Source organism: Crocodylus siamensis, chromosome 6 (assembly GCF_052110815.1).
Source record: "Crocodylus siamensis isolate JL-2025a chromosome 6, ASM5211081v1, whole genome shotgun sequence".
Taxonomy (NCBI): domain Eukaryota; kingdom Metazoa; phylum Chordata; order Crocodylia; family Crocodylidae; genus Crocodylus; species Crocodylus siamensis.
Genome location: NC_143400.1, coordinates 91,449,659 through 91,467,067, shown reverse-complemented (window position 1 = coordinate 91,467,067; position 17,409 = coordinate 91,449,659). Strand labels below are relative to the sequence as shown.

The window sequence follows — 17,409 nt, the reverse complement described above, 5'->3', positions numbered from 1 at the left end:
TAGGGTGACCATCATAGAGGACAGTCTGGTTTTCTGCTACTCTGTCCTCTATTGATACAAAACCCAATGCCTTGATGCCCTCTCTTTTTCTCTTCAAGGCGTCCAGTTTCATATCAATAGCGAAAAGAAGACAACCAGCCTGCCCTCTATGATGGCCACCCTACCCTACTTTTTCCTTTCAGCCTGGTGTCTTTCCCAGTTAAAGGCCTGATGCAAAGACCTTTGAAGTCAATGGAAGGACTCTTTAACAGACTTGGGGTCAGGGCCCAAACTCACACATATAGAGCAACTGGGTTAGATGATTAATTGACCTGTTGACTTCAGTAGTGTGCGCTCTTTATCCCTTTGCCCACTTGCTAATCTGCCCTTCTACCTCAGTGGACCCAAATTAGAAACAGAAGTCTGAGCTGCCAAGTGGAGACTGAAACCCAGGAACCATGGGTCCCAGATAGGTCCTGTTATGGATACATTAAAGCACAGTGCCATACCTGGCTGATTTGGGCACTGGACTTGAAGCACCAGCCCAGCTCTCCAGTAATGCCTTTCTCCAGGATTCAGGATCAGGGCCAGGATCTTTCTCATTAATCCCACGTGAAAGCAAACCTAGCACCTAATTCTGGATTTAGATGATGACCGACACATAATGTAAATGTCTCAGTCTTTTATGAATTGCTTTCCTTTCTTCTCAGAATTTTCCTCAAGGAGCTGGAAAATTGTGTTGAAAACCCTGAGCTGCTTGGTCGATGCTTTTTAAAAAGAGTAAGTACATGCTGCATGCGTACAAAATGAAGAACCTTCTCCTACAGCACTTGCATAATTACTCATGCCCATCCTCATAGGAGGCATCCCATTCATATCCATGGGATGGCGTGTGTGAATGAGGAATACTCATGTGGGAACAGGCTGCCAAATTAAACCCCGGTTTGAAAAAAGCGGATGCTATTAGTAACGCTGTGATCTAGATACTAGTCTTGTGACTGGCTTCAGTGAAAGGAAGGGATCCTTTTATCTTAGCAGTGGCTTACATTCACATCAACTAGCCCTGCTCACCTCATGCATAATCCGGCCACGGGTGAAGAGGACCATATCACTGCAGATCCTCTGGCCTTACCTATACTCTTCCCTGGGGGAAGGGGGCAATCTGTGCAACAGATCAGCCCTACACCCTCCCCTGGTGCCACTCTGTTGCCTTTCCCCTGCCTGATTTTTGCTGCACTTCTTCCTGCTCTGTGCTCTCTGCCTGGTCTCCCGCTTTGCTTTTCTGATGCCAGCCCTGTGCTCCTCGCCTGACCTGCTGCGCTGCCGTCTGCTTCCTGCCTGATCTGCTGCTGTACAGCCTTCCTGATCCGTTGCTTGCCACACATGCAGGAAGGACACCCATGCCGCATGTGGCACTTGTGCTGCAGGTTGGCCACCCCTGCCCCACCTTACCTACCTCCAGGGAACTGAGCTGTGCACCATGCAGGGGACCCTGTCACGAGACCAGCTCCCCCTCACGCATAGTGAAAGCACCCCATCTCCTCAGCCTGCTCTTTTAAAAGCTAAATGAGGGCAGCACCCACCTTTTATTTGCTCAGAGCATGCGGTAATCTGTGGGAGATCTTCCCACCAGTGAATCAGAGAGGGTTTCCTGCATTTCTTGGTAATGAGCTGTCTAACCCTGTGGAGTCAGCCCCATTACTGAAAGGTCCAAAACTAAAAGGCCGGGCTATTTTATTGTATTGGGCAGTGCAGAATGTATCCCTTGTAGCCACATATGCCTCTGAGGTATATACTAAGGTGCAGAATGCATTAAGAAAATGACTTCTCTCTGCAAAGCACTTGTAATATCCAGTCTCCCCAGACTTTGCAGTACCCCCAAGCCCTGCATCCTTATTATTGTTCCAAGCAGTATGTGGTTCTCAGTTGCCACTTTTTTGGTTCTGTTTTCTGCTTTCTTGATTACTGGAGGACTGTCTGGCCTATTGGCATGTGATAAAACAGTATATTTTTGAAGCAAACAGACCATTATGTTTGCTTTAACAGACCATTAACTGCCTTTTATTGCATAGTTAAAACTAACGTGCATGGCCTTTCACAGTAATCAGAAACAATGTGTGTGATGGGAAAATCCTGGCTTCTCCTCTAAAGAAGAATAAAAAATAGTTAAGTAGATTAAAACATGCTAGACATAAAACTTCCTAGTTTATTAAAAATAGTGGGGGGACGGAAAAGAAAAAGGCATTGGAAACAATTGAAAATTTTTCTTGTCCAAAGTAGTTCTCCTTCTTAATGGGCCAAATGGCTCAATCCTTTACTAGAGCCTGCAGTCCTGGTTTGTGCAAGTATTTCCACTGAAGTCAAAGGAACTACTCACATGAGTTAAGTTTTTGCCTAACTGGATCCAAATGAGTTCTATACCATTTACAGTATACGGGTCCTTTGGTAGGGACCTTAAAAGCCAGGAGGGCATCTTCTTTATATAGTCATTAAAGATCCTTTGGTGTCTTTCATAAGAGACAAGGTTTGCTCCATTGTCTGTCTCCAGCTCTCTGACATTGGTCTGTCCATTGCATTGCACCCTAGAAGCAGCTGCATTTTCCTGGTGCATGAAGGAATTTCTTTATGATGGACTATATCAATACTAAGATGGTTGAAACATACCTATTTTGATTATCAAAAGCCCTGAGCACCCATCTTTTCCACCAATTTAAAGTGGACCTATGGGTACTCAGACCCTGCCTTTACACTGTGTAGAGCAGGCCTTTCTCTATTTAAAATAGACCTTGATTCTCCCCCTTCTTACACCAGTCCAGATCCATGATATGCATGGAGTTTCTCTGGGCAGGGACGCGAATAGAAATCAGGCCTTTTGTCTCCTCTGTCTGGCAGCTTCTGTGAACCAGTCATATAAAACAGTTAAACCACCCTTTGAATGAGAGGCTAAATCGGACGTTTGCTTCACTCCATAATTCAAGCCAGGAGCTAAGAAAGCAAAGCCTTGCTCCCTTGAGACCTGCTCACCAGCACAGTACTGCCTTTGATTCGAGGACTTTCCCCAACACGCTGTTTTTAGATGGAGCCGCGTGAGCTCTGACGAGGTGCCGTTTCTGATGGACAGCGCCTGGGAGACCCAAACAAAAGCCCGGTTGTGTGTTTGTGTTCCCCGCGAGCTGGCAGCCTTTCACTTCTTCCCACTGAGCAAGGGCTTCTGACTCAGCCCCAGTTTTACGACTGTGTTTGCTTTGGCACAGGGGAAAAGTTGAAAGGCCTGCTGTTGAAAAGACCAACTCTGGGTGGAAATGAACACTGTCTCAGTTCTTAACCGTTTCTCAGACAATTCATGGGACCAGTTCCTGATCCCCAGCAGTCAGTGGGAAAACTTGCATTGACCGCATGGAGGAGGGGCAGGATTAAAGACCAGATTATGTGCAGCTCTTTCATGTAGCGAGCAAACTTTTCAAGCACGTCTGCAGTTCATTAGCTGCATTAAAATAATAGGATCCCTCCACTTTGTCCATGAATAGATGTGAGTCTCGCTCTTTTGTTACTGAAGTTGCACAATGGGGCTAGCAGGACATTGTGTGGACAAATAAAGCCCAAATAAAACATTGGGCTATGAAGTGTTTACCGATGGTTGTTTTGATTGAATGCCACCAAAACGTGCTGATTCACTGCTGCCTTTCTCCTGCATTGGTGGTGGCATGATCTCACTGAGATGAATGCTTCTTCAGGCAAGGTGATGCTGGGATCGATCAAGACCAGTGAGAATAGTTGTAAACTGCAGTCCTTGTTAGAACGGCCTCTTTGGCCCTGTCTGACCACACCTGGACTTTCAGCCCTGTTTTTGTAACTGGTGAAAAACACCAGCACCTTCTAATTCAGGTTACAAGCAAGATGGCTTGGTTTGTGTCCACAGACCGGCTTTTGTGTCATTGCAAAGGTGTGGGCGCATCCACAGCATCTGTACTGTCCACTTGGAGAGAGTCTGGACAGGCATCCCATAATAGATTAGATCAAAATGAAGTTCTCCGGCAGAACAGGTAAAGCCTAATCAGCCGTGGTAGTCTGTCCAGTGCACCAGTTTAGCAAAGCAGAGGTTTCCGGGTGAAATTGGACCACTTGTGTGCTTAAAGTGAAGCAGGAGCTGAAGTGCTTGTCTAGATTAGGGCCAGAGCACTGAGCGCTTGGCAGATTGATCCCACAAGGCAGCACCCGCTGCAAGTGGGACAGCACGCTCTGGGATGATGCACTACAGCTGTTTCTTCCCAAAGCCTGTTGAGGATGCTCTGCAATCACTGTGCGGAGCTGCCTACCACCATGCAAACTTAGGCCCCACGCAAGGGTAAAAGACTGGATTGCCACTGTGCTAGGCTAGGATGCATATATAAAGCCAGCTGTGTTAGTGACTGGTTCACGTGCAACGATCAAGAGAGCCTGACCCCAGGAAGATTGAGCAGAGGTGGAAGGTAGTCAGCATTTTGCAGGACCCTGCTCAGATCCTGGTGTGATTGAGCACTTTTAGTGTTAATATTGCCAGGCCTGGAAAGAGAAGAAAATTTAAGAGGAATTGGTGACTGCAGGACTTGGCCAGTGGAGAGACGGAGCACTTAAGAAATTAAGCTCTTTGTGAAAGCTTTGCGGCAATTCTTGAACCTTTCAGCTATACGCTAAAGGCCAAATTTCTACCCTCAAATTTATAAACTCATCAGGTTCCAATCTATTTAATGGAGTTGGGCATATGTGTTCTGGAAACAGCACAAATATTTGTGAAGCTTTTTGAGGTCCCTGAGTGGAACACACCATAGCATTGCAAAGCACTCTGGATGCAGGGGCAGAGAACGTGGTAGAAATGCACTTGCGGGTAGCAGGAAGCCTTGGATCTGCACCCTCCAGAACTGTGTTGGTGCTGAAGGTCCTGTTCTGAATAAGAAGCAAGGCCCATCTCTAATTCTTTCCCCAAGGAAGACCTATTCCTCTGTTTTCAAGACACAGGACACTTCTCTGAGCTTGCTGGATCTTGGCACATTCAGAGCTCTAGCTTTGCCCAGGAAGGTGCTACATGAGGGGAAGTGACCTGTCAGTTAATTGTTGTTGTCCCCTCATTTTTCTGCAGTTTAAACACAACCTTTAGGGGGTACGCTGATACAGATTTTCTTGTGCAATACCGATAGCCGATGATTAGCCAACCGTATCAGCTGATGCCGAGCCAATAACTGATATTTAGTAATAATGCAAGGCATTTTAAACTACTAACATAAATACATCTTTTTTCTGTTTTGCATTTATCACACACACACACACACATGCACGCACGCCTCCTGCCCGTTCTGGCCCTCAATTAGGAAAATGGTGACTGCTTTATTCCCACGTACGTCACCCCCCTCACCCATGGCTCCTACCTGCTCCCCATGCAGCCTGTGCTGCTGTCCCAGGTGGGCAGGGTGAACCCTTGCACAGACAGTGGCGCCAGGTGTGTTTGGAGCCCTGGAGCATGCCGCTGCCTCAGCACCAGTGGGCCCACCACAGCTGAGCTCCTTTGGCTGCTGGGAAGAAGCCACTTTTGCAAAGGGGCTGGGTGGAGCAGAATGTCCCTGTCGCAGTGCCTTACCCTGCCTGTGCACAGCCCAATGTCTCCATGGCAGGCCTGGTGCTCAGGTACCTGCTGCGTGCATGGCATTGGCATGACAGCAGCAGCCGGAGCAGGTAACAGTCCCTTTGTTGCTTAGTGCAGCACCTTGTGACCGCTCCCCAGTGCCCCCTCTGCCTCCCGTTGCTCTCTGGGACCTATAGTCTGCCATGGGCATGGACTGGTGGCAGAGCACGGGGACCAGACTATGGTCGCCAGGGTGCTTCGGGTACACAGCCATAATTATCAGCTACAACAACCAAAAAAAGCCAATAGCTGATAACGCCGTTTCTCCTTTGATCAGTGCCGATTCGATAGCCAACGGATATATCAGTGCACCCCTACTTTTTTATGTCCCTCTAAAGCTGCTTTCTTAATTAAGCATCGCCTTAGTTTCCTTCCCCCTCCCCCACAGTCCACTTAGCTTTTTGTAGGTAAGAAGCGCGTTTTAATGCTCAATTACCCTTTCCTAGTCCCCTCCGTTCTGTGGTTTCTACCCTCTGCTACAATGAACCAAAAAGGTAATAGCTTACAGGCAGAGGTGTAGCGAGCTTATAGTACCCGGGGGCAGGGGGGGCATATGCAGACCGCTGTGGCAGGGGAGGGAAGTCTTACCTGCCCAGGCTTTCTGCGCAGGGAAGGCAACTGCTACTGCTACTGCTGCCATTTTATTGGTGCTGTGGTACAAAAGTGGTAGCAGTAGCAATAGTAGCTGCCTTCCCTGTGCAGAGTCCAGGCAGCAGCAGCAGAGAAAAAGTGAGTCTGGAGGCAGCAGCCTTGTGGTGTGTACAACCTGGGAGCTGACCCCCCCAACCCCAGATATGACACTGGGTGCAGAGCTGCTCCTACTGTGAGAAAAACTCCCTGGAGAAAGGGGAGCATTATTACAATCACCCTCCTCCCTCTCTGCCCCCAAGGTGTACTGCCAGGTGCAGGGCTGTACTACCCAACTCCTATTGCCAGCAGTGCAGGGCTACCTCTTCCATGGTAAAAGCTCCTGGGGGACGGGGGAGTGGAGAGTCTGGCATTGTTTCATAGTCAACACCAGGGGCTAGTGCCCCACTTGCCTTCCTCTCCCCTTGCCTATTTACACGACTGCTTATGGGGATGTATTGACAGGAGTGTTGTATGCAAGTCATAGGAAGTTATTCTTCCACACTGTTCTGCACTGGCGAGGCCTCATCTGGAGCACTTCATCCAGTTTTGGGTACCACACTTTAAGAGAGCATGGATGAGATAGAAGAAGGAAAGAAGACACAACTAAAGGTGGGCTCTGGGTACATTCTTTCTTCATCTGTTGCTTAAATTTTTCTTTTCTCTGTAGAAGGAGGATCTCCAAATATATGAAAAATACTGTCAGAATAAGCCAAGGTCTGAAGCTCTCTGGAGGCAATGTGCAGACAACCTCTTCTTTCAGGTACTGTTGTTATGGACTGGCGGTGCAAATCCATTAGCTCCTGTTTTCCTTCCATGGCTGTTCTCTCTTTCTGCATTTATGTCATTTTTAAAAGATAGAGGAATATATTTATCTTAATGTATTCATCTTTTAATTAAAGGAAGCACTCAGCTACTCAACCCACTGTCTTACACAACACCGTTGGCAGACAGATGGAAGGATAGATGGATTTCTTTGCTTGTCAGCACTCGTTCAAATTTGTAATTAAAATGGCCAGGGCATGGTCTATTTTCTAAGATCAAGTTGTTGAAATTTCACCAAAAGAAGTCGCAAGATTTGAACCAGAGTCTTGCCTGTCCATAGACTTTAACTCTGATTCAAAGGTGTTTACATACTCTCCACAGCCTGGAAATGCCACTTCTGAATTGGATGGTGAAGTCTGGTGTACGCCGAACAGGAAGTTATCTTGATGAATCAATCAGTGCTTCAACCTCTAATTGTCTGAACCTTAGTTCAAGTCTCTGTACCCTTGCTATGTTTCTGAGAATTACAGTGGTTTTTATCTCTGTTTGTTTTTTCATCTTACAGGAATGCCAGCGTAAATTGGATCATAAACTCTCATTAGACGCATATCTCTTAAAGCCGGTTCAAAGAATCACAAAGTACCAGCTGCTTTTAAAGGTAATTAAGTCTGACAGACATTCTGCATAGAAAGGTAATGCACTACTGGAGAATATTGCCTTCTCTTTCCATAGTTTGGCATTATGCAGCAGTGTCCTGTTTAGAGGGCTGCGCCTGAAAGAAATTAGTTCTCTATCAGCAAATACCTCACTACATTAAATTAACATGGTAGAGAAACAAGCCTATCCAAATAAGAACTCTGTTTAAATGCAGTTTTTGGATTCAATACTACAATTGCACTAAAAAGAAAAAAGTTACTGTTATGGTTTTCCATGATAGATTGTAATGTACCCATTTTAATTAGATATTGCAAACCATTTAATTAGAGCAAGGCATGGTCTAATGGCCTGAGCATAGGACTCTGTGCCATAATTTCCCATCCTGCTCCTGGCTTCACTGGAATCCATGGCAGAACTCAACGAATGAAGGAATTTCATCCTTCCAAGCCTTTGACCCCTGATGTTTTTTTTTCCAGTTGTGAATAAATTACTCAAAACAATATTTTCCAAAGGAATCCTCTTACTATGGGCAGGTCCATTTTGAAAGGCCCAATCTGGAGCAGATTAGATCTCATTTTGAGAAATCCTGAATATTTCAAGCTCCTGTTAGACATCAGTTGGGCTTGGGAGTGATCCATACCATCAACATTCAGGTCCAAAATGAGTAACAAGAAACTGAAGCAGCAAAATGGTGGTTTTCATTTCTGTGTCCATCTTCTCAACTCAGACAAAGGGATAATTATATTTACTCACCCAACTTACAGGGTTTAGGAAGGATTACTTCTTTATTGCTTTGAGGCACTTTGACTGTTGATAATGGTATTGAGTGTCTATACACATGCTCCAGGGTGGAGGGAGAGGTGCTTTAATTAGAGTGGGTCTGGGAGGCACTCTAATTAAAGTGCCATCAGTATCACGTGTATTCAGCGTATTCAGCATCCCGAGCTTCAGAACGGTGGTGGAGAGGCTTTAACTCAAGCTTCAGTTAAAGTGCTCCTGCCACTATTTTCAAGCACGGGGACCCACTGAATACACATGAAGTGGAGGCTGCTGGAGCACGATAATTAGAATGCTCCAGCGGACTTGCAGCACACTTGATTGAGTCTGCTCCAATGCTTGCTAATTCACGTGCTTCAGCAGCTAATTAGCACGCGTCAGAGCAGAGGTGCCCATTGTGTTCTAAAGTGCACTATGAAATGCAGCACATAAATCTAGGGCCCCAATCTCAGTTGGTATAAATCGGCGTTGACCAACTGACATCAAAGAAATTGTACAGGTTTTCATCATTTAAAGGTCCGGCTCCTCATTTATTTATGTAGCACTTCAATATCATACTGATGAACCCTACAAAACCCCCTAGACTGAAGAGGCCTCAATACACTAAATGCGCCAGCTTTAACACTGGTGCAATTTCACAGACTCCACTGGCATTACATCTCTTTGCTCTAGAGATCAATTTGGTTTCGTTATTCCGAGTTGCTGGAAGTGATATCACTTGAAGGGAGGGAGAGAGAGAGATTAAAATTAATTTTCAAGTTCTCTGCAAGAGCACTAATAAACTCTGCTCTAATTGCAATTTAAAATATATCAGTAAACAAAGTGAGATTAGATCAAAGTAAAGTTCTCAGGCAGAACAAGTAGAGCCCTGGACCTCTAAACAGGTCAGGCCAGTTCTGTACACACCTACCAGTATGTTAGGAAAGGCATTTAACACATCAGGAATTTGGAGAGCACCACAGAGACAGCTCACTGAATCCCCTGAAGTAGAAGGGGGAAAGGGGAGTGAATCTAGAGAGCCTAGGTGTGTTTAGCTTGGAGATAAGGCGGCTAGAAGGGGACATAGCAGCTGCCTTCAAATATTTGAAAGGCTGCCGTAAAGAAGAGTGAGAACAACAACTTTTCTCCCTTGCCCCAGAGGGCAGGACACAAAGCAGTGGCTTTAAATAACCTTAAGGGCAAATTAGATTACATCTCAGGCAAGGCTTTCTGGCTGTTAGAACAGTTAAGCAGCCAAACGGACTGCGCAGGGAGGTTGTGGCATCTCTTCGCTGGAGGCTGTGAAGAGGAGACTGGATAAGCGTTGGTCAGGGATGATTTAGGAGCTGCATTCCTGCATTCATGCAGGGGGCAAGGCCAGACGGCCCCCAAGGCCCCTTCCAATCCCACGATTCTCAATTCCAAATAAAATGCAGCCGAACCTAGGGCGGAGCCGCATCTGAAAGCAGAGAACTGAAATGTGGGAAGATTTCAACCCACGACTTTGCAGGATGGGCTCATCTTTGCCAAGTTTTGCTTGGTTAGGTGCAAAAGTTGACAAAACAATTACTCACCCATAGCTCAGTTAACATTGGCTGAAACCGTGATGCTGGAGGCTTTCTAAACCTCGCCCACATTTGGGGTTTGTTAGAAAACCAGGTGAATGCTTAGGACATCTGTTTCATGTAGCAAACAGTAATTAACAGGGAGAGCATGAGTTCAGCTAGCATCCTGATTCCTGATTATTTTTGAAAATACGGTGCACAGACTGTACTGTTCTTAGGCCTCCTGTTGGCAAGTTCAGAGGCAGAACTGAACCTGTTAGAGGTGCTAATGTTTAGTGCCGATGCCATTGCCATGCCTGTTCCCCCGTAGCATTGTCTTTTTGTGTTTTCGAAATGCAGCTTGTTTATAATCAGCCAAACACTGTGGTCATAGCAATGCTATGTGCGTGAGGAAGTACCCAGTTAATAGCTATTAACAGGGAACCTATCAGGGCCTATAAAGCTAATTGAAAATAAGCTGTTTCTGTGTGCTTTATATGTTGGTACTTGACAACAAACAAACAGTATTTCAACCCAACTGGTTAATAAATGAATCTGTGGAGCAGCAAAAGCAGGAGCCAACAAACTCGACAACACCTGTTTATTGTCTTGCTTTCAGTAGTGCCAATGTGCTTTAGCAACCTGGGCCTGCGTGGTGCTGGCTGGCTCTTCCGAGACCTTCTGCCATTTCATCTCCTCCACACCTCCGCAGGGTTGAGCTGTTTCAGCATCTTTGGGGAGAATAAGACTCGTCAGAGCTGAACCGTCCGTGTCTGATTTCATGCTCAGTCTGTTAAACTTTTCTAGGTACCCGGAGCAAAGACAAACGATTCTAAACACAGATGTGTGTAAATTGAGAGTAACTGGATTAAATGCAGCAGGATTGAACTGTTGTAAAACTGTTTGGAGTGAGATCTGAATCAGGCCACAACATAGGGCAGCAGCAAGGGGTGGGTGAGAGGCAGGCTCCAGCAAAATGCCAAAAGTCCTGATTTTCCTCCTGCCTTCTACCTGAATGAACAAGTGAGAGGAGAATCAGATCCAAAATGTTCCTCCAAGCTCTTCAGTGATGACCAGTGAGTGGGGGATAAAAGGCAGCAGTGAGACAAGATGTCCTTGCGTACCACCGTAGGGGACTCTAAGCAGTAGTTGGGCCTGCACATTTGGAATCCCAGTCAGGTTCGTATCTGGAGAGACTCCAAACTTTGGGATTTTAATTGTCTTCCCTTTGTTTGTTTTCTGGACCTTTTCCATCTGCTTTCTGGCAGGTCTGGGACTTTTCCCTTTGTTCCCCATACAGAGGATGGAATTAAGGGAGAGGTTTCATTCCCTCCAGAAGAGCTCCTACCCATTTTTAAAATATATGTAATGCATTTTTTTTACTAAAAATAAGCCTCCTTTATCAAATGGCTGTCTTCTAAAAAAAGATTTCAAATTTCCACCTGTAGATTGATCACTTGGAGACAGAGGTAGAGAATAAGTGATCTGAGAGATGCCTCTGTATCTTCCCTGCAGAAATCATTCAGCCAAATTCTGTGACTTGCGTTATTCAGGGAATAAAATAAGATGTACATACTAATTTTAAATGAATTGGTCAAACCTAAAAATGTCCCCAAAAGGTCTGTTTTTGATGGTAAAGAGAATCTACTTCTATGCTAGTACTGTGTGTGCAACACGTAGCTCGAGGAGGATGGTCTTATCCTATGATAAATGTATTTATAGGATATTTTTCAGGGTGCACTTTAGGGACTTCTTTTCATTCACCCAAGTTTGTTGTTTCAAATTAGGAAATGCTGAAATGTAGCAAGAATTCAGAAGGCACTGCTGAACTGGAAGAAGCTCTGGCCACAATGCTTGATATCATCAAGTCTGTCAATGACTCTATGCATCAGATAGCGATCACGGGATATGAGGTAACATCATTTATCAGCACCCTAGCCCCAACCAGTGATGTTCTGACCAACTGTAGTTGGCTGCACCTGCCACCGTTGCGTATTGCAGAAACCTGGCTTACCGATTGCTTAAATGATAGCCTTCCCAAATAACTGCCCTGACAGAAAACCATGCCATGAGATATTGCGGTAACCAAACCTAAATGTCAAAACTTCACTCAAACAAAATATGTAGAGAGAGGGAGGCCAACCTGATGTATTCCTCTGAACCATGGAGCTTGACCCTGACACTTGGAAATGGAATAAGGTAGGCTTGGCTGGTCCAAGATAAGGAAGTCACTGAAGGCTGTAGATGATTCTGTGCAGATGAGAAACATACTGGACCGCTAGTCATCACTGGGGAAAAGCTGGTTTACATATAAACAAGACAATGGAAACTCAATGTAGCTGGAGGCTTATCTGCCTCCAGGACATTAACAAAAATACCCGCAGTCCCAAGGAAGTGGTCAGATGCATCCTTTCTCTGGCTCTACTCACATCAGTTGAGTTACGTCTACAATTTCTCACCCTTAGCTTCTCATTGTGGACAAAATCCACAATGAGAAGTGGATCACTAAAGAAGGGTGGAAATGACTGAAACATGAGAGAGAACTCCGGTTGAGACCATGACTGTTATTGGGTGTCATTCAGTGAAGTGAAGATTGACAGGGGATATGATCACCATTTAGAAATATTTAAAATGTGTAGACCCCAAAGACACACATTATTTCATCTGATTTAAGGAACTGTAAGGAAGTGTGATGAGTTTAATTTAAACTCATTCGACCAGGTTGCCAAATATGTTTTTAACCATTCTAATTTCCACCGTTCTGTCATTCATAATTTTACCAGTTAAGTGCATGTCTGATAGAGAAGAGCAGTGGATGATACTGTGATGTGAGCTACACCTCTGTGTCAGCAGTGCTGAACGCAGGGTGGAATTAGACTTGCTCAGCGGTGTGTCATAGGTCCTGATGGAAGGGCTCCCATAGCTCATGTCATGAGGCTTTTGGAGCAGGATTATCTTAGTTGTAACCCTGCTATAGCCATGAAGGTCCAGGTACCTGTGGTGAGCAGGAGGCAGAGCAACAATAACGATGTCCATGGGTGCTGTGCATTTGTTACCCTAGCCAGCACATCTATTACTTGTCTCACCCGGGGTACAGAGGAACAGCACTAAATCTTAATTCTAGTTAAGCCTTCAAAGCCCAGAGGATTTATCTGCAGCATATCATCTTGGCCAAATGGCCGTGAAGCTTCTGCTTTTGCTGCATGTGCTACACGGTTTACTGAACGAAGGTGAATTTTACTTTGTCCCTTGACAGACTCCAAGGTCACTGTTGAGCAGTTAGAATGGGAATTGTTTTTAATTACTCTACTGTATCTTTGAGCTGAAAGGCCACGTTTACATCAATAATGCAACAGGAATTACCTCGTCCCATCAGTAATTTGTGGAGCACTCAAATTTACCATTGCTTGGGGATGTCCAATGTATTTGCTTTTATTAGCTGAACAATTACCTCTGACTGAGTTTGTTAATTATTAAATTCCTCATATCCAGCATTCTGTAATCTCTCTGCTTTGCCGATTGAAAGGATTTTCAAGTAGATATCAGTACTGAACCTTATTCTAACAGGGATAATATATATAATACACACTTTTGAATCTTCATTCAAAGAGGGATATAATATGCAAAACAAAATGATGGGATGGGACTTAACATAGACCCAGTGAGTTTTACGTGCACACTTTATGGACTTGACTCCTGTTTCCTTGGAAGTGGCAGGGCTTCTTTTCATTTCTACAATAGTTAACTAAAGGTCAGAGAAGCCAGGATTTCCTGAGAACAGTTTCTGTTTCTGTGAAAAGCTGTTTCCTTTGCAGTCATGTAAACAAAATTGTGGGGCTACCTGTATTCAGCATTAGGTTCTTGCAAAACCCTTTTGCAGAGTCTTTGGAGCCAGACCTCACCTGATGCAACCACTCAGGTGAAATGGTTAACTGAATGTATAGCTTTTGCTGAATTTATAGCTTGCTGTAGCATGTACAACAGGACTGCACCAGTGACTGCAGCATCCCCTGGTGCAACTGGTGCTGGTTGAACCTGCTCTTAATATCACTGAAGTAATGAAGGGTTCCTTAGAGTCAATGCAAAATACTGGGTTTTCCTTGACTTTTTCGCTTGGGTTTGAATCATAGAAAGTTAGGGTTGGAAGGGACCTCAGGAGATCACATCTAGTCCCATCCCCTGCTTAAAGCAGGACCATCCTCAACTAGATCATCCCAGCCAAAGCTTTGTCTAGCTGGATCTTGAACACCTCCAAGGATAGAGCTTCCACCACCTCTCTGGGTAACCTGTTCCAGTATTTTACTACCCTCCTAGTGAGAAAATTCTTCCTAATATCCAACCTAAACTTCCCTTGATTTGGTTGGAGTTCTTTCAATTTTACCTCTTCAGGGCTTTAGAGGTGAGCAGGTTCTCCTTCAACTTTCTGCATGGCTTGTGAGATTCTCCCAAAGCTTTGCAAGCAATGGGTGACTCTCAAAGATTCTCCCATTTGCCCTGAATAAGCTCCCTTTGGCACACAATGCTGCCATTGGTCTGCTGAGCAGCTCAGGTCTTTGCAAATTCTTTGGTCCCTTTCCCATGCTAGCTCCCCATCCAGGGCACAAATTCCAGGTCTTTGTCCTGATATTTGGAGCCTTCTGTGGGATTGGCCCAAATGAACAAAAAGCATTTCTGTCTCTGTAACCATAACCCCACACCCCAATTACACTGCATTTGGGACCAGGGCTTGAACCTGACTATGTCTTCCTCCTCTTCTCTTGCTCCTCTCCAATAGGGTGATGTGAATGAGCTTGGTAAGCTGCTGATGCAGGGCTCCTTCAATGTCTGGACTGACCACAAGAAGGGTCACAACAAGGTGAAGGACTTGGCGAGGTTCAAGCCAATGCAAAGGCATCTCTTCCTCTATGCCAAGATGCTGCTCTTCTGCAAGAAACGGGAGGAAAACACAGATGGCCATGAGAAGACACCTTCCTACAGCTTTAAAAATTCATTAAAGGTAATAAACTTGCCATGGAGGGGCAGGAAAGGGATAATCCACTAACTTCTAATCTCTGCAGTCAAAAATAGCTCTATTACTCTCTGGCTTCAGTCGGTAGAAGCTTTGTTACAGATGTCATGTTGTGTTATCAAAGTAGCTGCAAATGAACTGCAGAATACAGGGCAAATCTTACAATTGGCAGAAGTGATGCTTCAACCCATGAATTAAGGCTTTGTTTATTAACAGAAGTTTTTCTATCAGGCCAGATTTTCCCTCTGAGCACTTTGATGTGCTCCTTTAGATGTCACTAGTAGCACCTGATTCCATGTTTAAGTGTATAAGGCTCCAGTCTGCTATACATACACTATTCATACTGCTTGGTTTTGAAGGCAACCATAATAAATCATTGCCCAAAGAAAGTACAAATCATCCCAAATGTGATTAGTGTAAATGCTTCAAGCTTATCTCGGAAGATATTACATTGCTGCTGGTGGTGGTGGTACTGCTATTAATACACAGGATAAATAACCTTATGGTAAAGCCTAAGGAACATATTGGGTCTGAAACCCCATTGTTCTCCAGTCAGGATTTAGGCATTGTAACAGGACATGATTCCTGCTGCAAAAAGCTTGAAAATCTAATTTTAAGACAAAAACATTTGTGACAGGGCACTGGGGTGCGCCTGTCCCTTTAGGAGGAGAAGCTGCCTGAGAGGCAGCTTGCAGGTGTAGAGGGGAGGCTGATTAAGGTCTTACCTGACCTGAAGGAGGCCGAGCTTCAGGCATAAAAGCCCAGAGCCTGAGCCCTGAGAGCCATGAAGGTAGGAGCTCCTGGCAGCAGTGCACCTAGTCTGACAGGAGAACTGGATAAGCAGCTCTGCAAGTCTGGGAACAGGGGAAGTTTTGTGGGGCAGAGACAGGCTGTTTATGCAGGCAAGTGTCTTTTATTCTATGTTAAACCCAGAGAGGGTGTGGGGGGGGTCTGCCAGAAACCTTTTTTTTAAAAATTAAGTTGGACTGGTGGTTTAGTCTTGAACCCCACTGGAGCAGGGTCAAGGCTTACTCAGAGAACCAGTAGCCCAGAGAGGGTCTGAATGTGGGACCAGGAGGTCTGCAAGCCCAGAGGAGGGGCTATAGCCAGAGACTGCCAGAGTCAGAGAGCCTGGCAAATCCAACTGGCCCAGGGGTAGGGCCAGGCCCCAGGAGGGGCCAAAGATCTGGAAGGGGCCACAGCTGGAGACTGATTCTAGGGGGGCAAGTCAGGCCAGAGAGCATGGAGGTCTCAATTGGCCTGAGGGTGGGACCAGAAGGAAGGACCAGACCCTGGGAGCCTGGAGACCTTGACTGGCTCAGGAGTGGAGCCAGGGCCCACAAAGGTCCAAGAGGGACCACCACCAGAGACTGGTACGGTCAAAGACTCACAGTTAGGGAGGCTGGAACTTAGAACCTAGGTCTGATACCAGACGCTCAAGTAGTCCTTAAAGCAGCGGTGGGCAATTATTTTGAGTGGAGGGCAGCTTACCAAATTTTGGCAAGCTGTTGAGGGCTGCATGCGTAGCCGCACCACTTGACAGGTTCCCCACCCTCTGGTCACCATCTTGTGACTGGAAATCCTGCCCCCTAACACCTGACCTTGACCACTAGAAGTCCCTCCCCTTGCTTGTGGGAGTAGTCCTTTCACCAAGAGGTTTTGCCATCTCAGAACCAGAAAAAAAAGACAAATTATGTTCTAAAAATCAAACATCTAAAACATTCATTAATTTGATTTCAAAAAATATTTTTGTTCTGGTTTACATGTGTTTGTGTAGTGCACATAGAGGTGATTGTATATAATATCTTAAAATGAAGGCTGTCTCTTGTATCTTGTGGGGGGGTATAGGTTTCTGTGGGGGTATGAGGGGGTGGCTGTGCCTGTGGGGAATGGATAGGTGTGGCGGTGAGGTGATGGAGCTTGTGGATGTATGTGGATATGTGGGGTGTGGGTGGATATGGGGTTTGTGGGGGTAGTAGAGTGGCTAGGGTATATGAGGGGATGTGGGGGTCTGCATGTATGGCAGGGCAAGCGGGGTATGGGTGCATGTTTGTGGGACTCGCCACACAGACACACACACACACCCTGGCGTATTTGTATGGTCCTGTGCTTCCCCATCCAGCAATACAGCTGGGAGCCATGTGGTGCTGGAGCAGTGCCTAGGCAGGAGGGCAGGGACATGGCTGGGGGTTGGGACAGGGCTGGGCTTCTGCCTTCTGCTGATGGTCCCCCCTGAGTCCTACTGTCCCTGGTTACTGTCATCTTTGATAGGCAGCCAGGAGCAGATAGATATTAATTTTCTAAGTTTTTGGGGGGTCCCACAGGCTGGATAGAATGGCCTGGAGAGCTGGATGTGGCCCATGGGCCATATTTTGCCCACCCCTGCCTTAAAGCTATAGGTGCCTTGCATGGTCAAG

At 45.7% G+C, this 17,409-nt stretch overlaps 1 protein-coding gene across 1 annotated transcript in view; it reads left to right on the top strand.

The window, feature by feature from the left end:
- MCF2L2 (MCF.2 cell line derived transforming sequence-like 2) overlaps positions 1–17,409 on the top strand; it is a 232,733-nt gene that overhangs the window by 169,108 nt on the left and 46,216 nt on the right. The window contains exons 18-22 of the mRNA XM_090055259.1: positions 690–759; positions 6,933–7,025; positions 7,593–7,685; positions 11,772–11,897; positions 14,759–14,980. Coding sequence (XP_089911385.1) covers positions 690–759; positions 6,933–7,025; positions 7,593–7,685; positions 11,772–11,897; positions 14,759–14,980 — 604 coding nt within the window. The remainder of the gene's footprint in view (positions 1–689; positions 760–6,932; positions 7,026–7,592; positions 7,686–11,771; positions 11,898–14,758; positions 14,981–17,409) is intronic.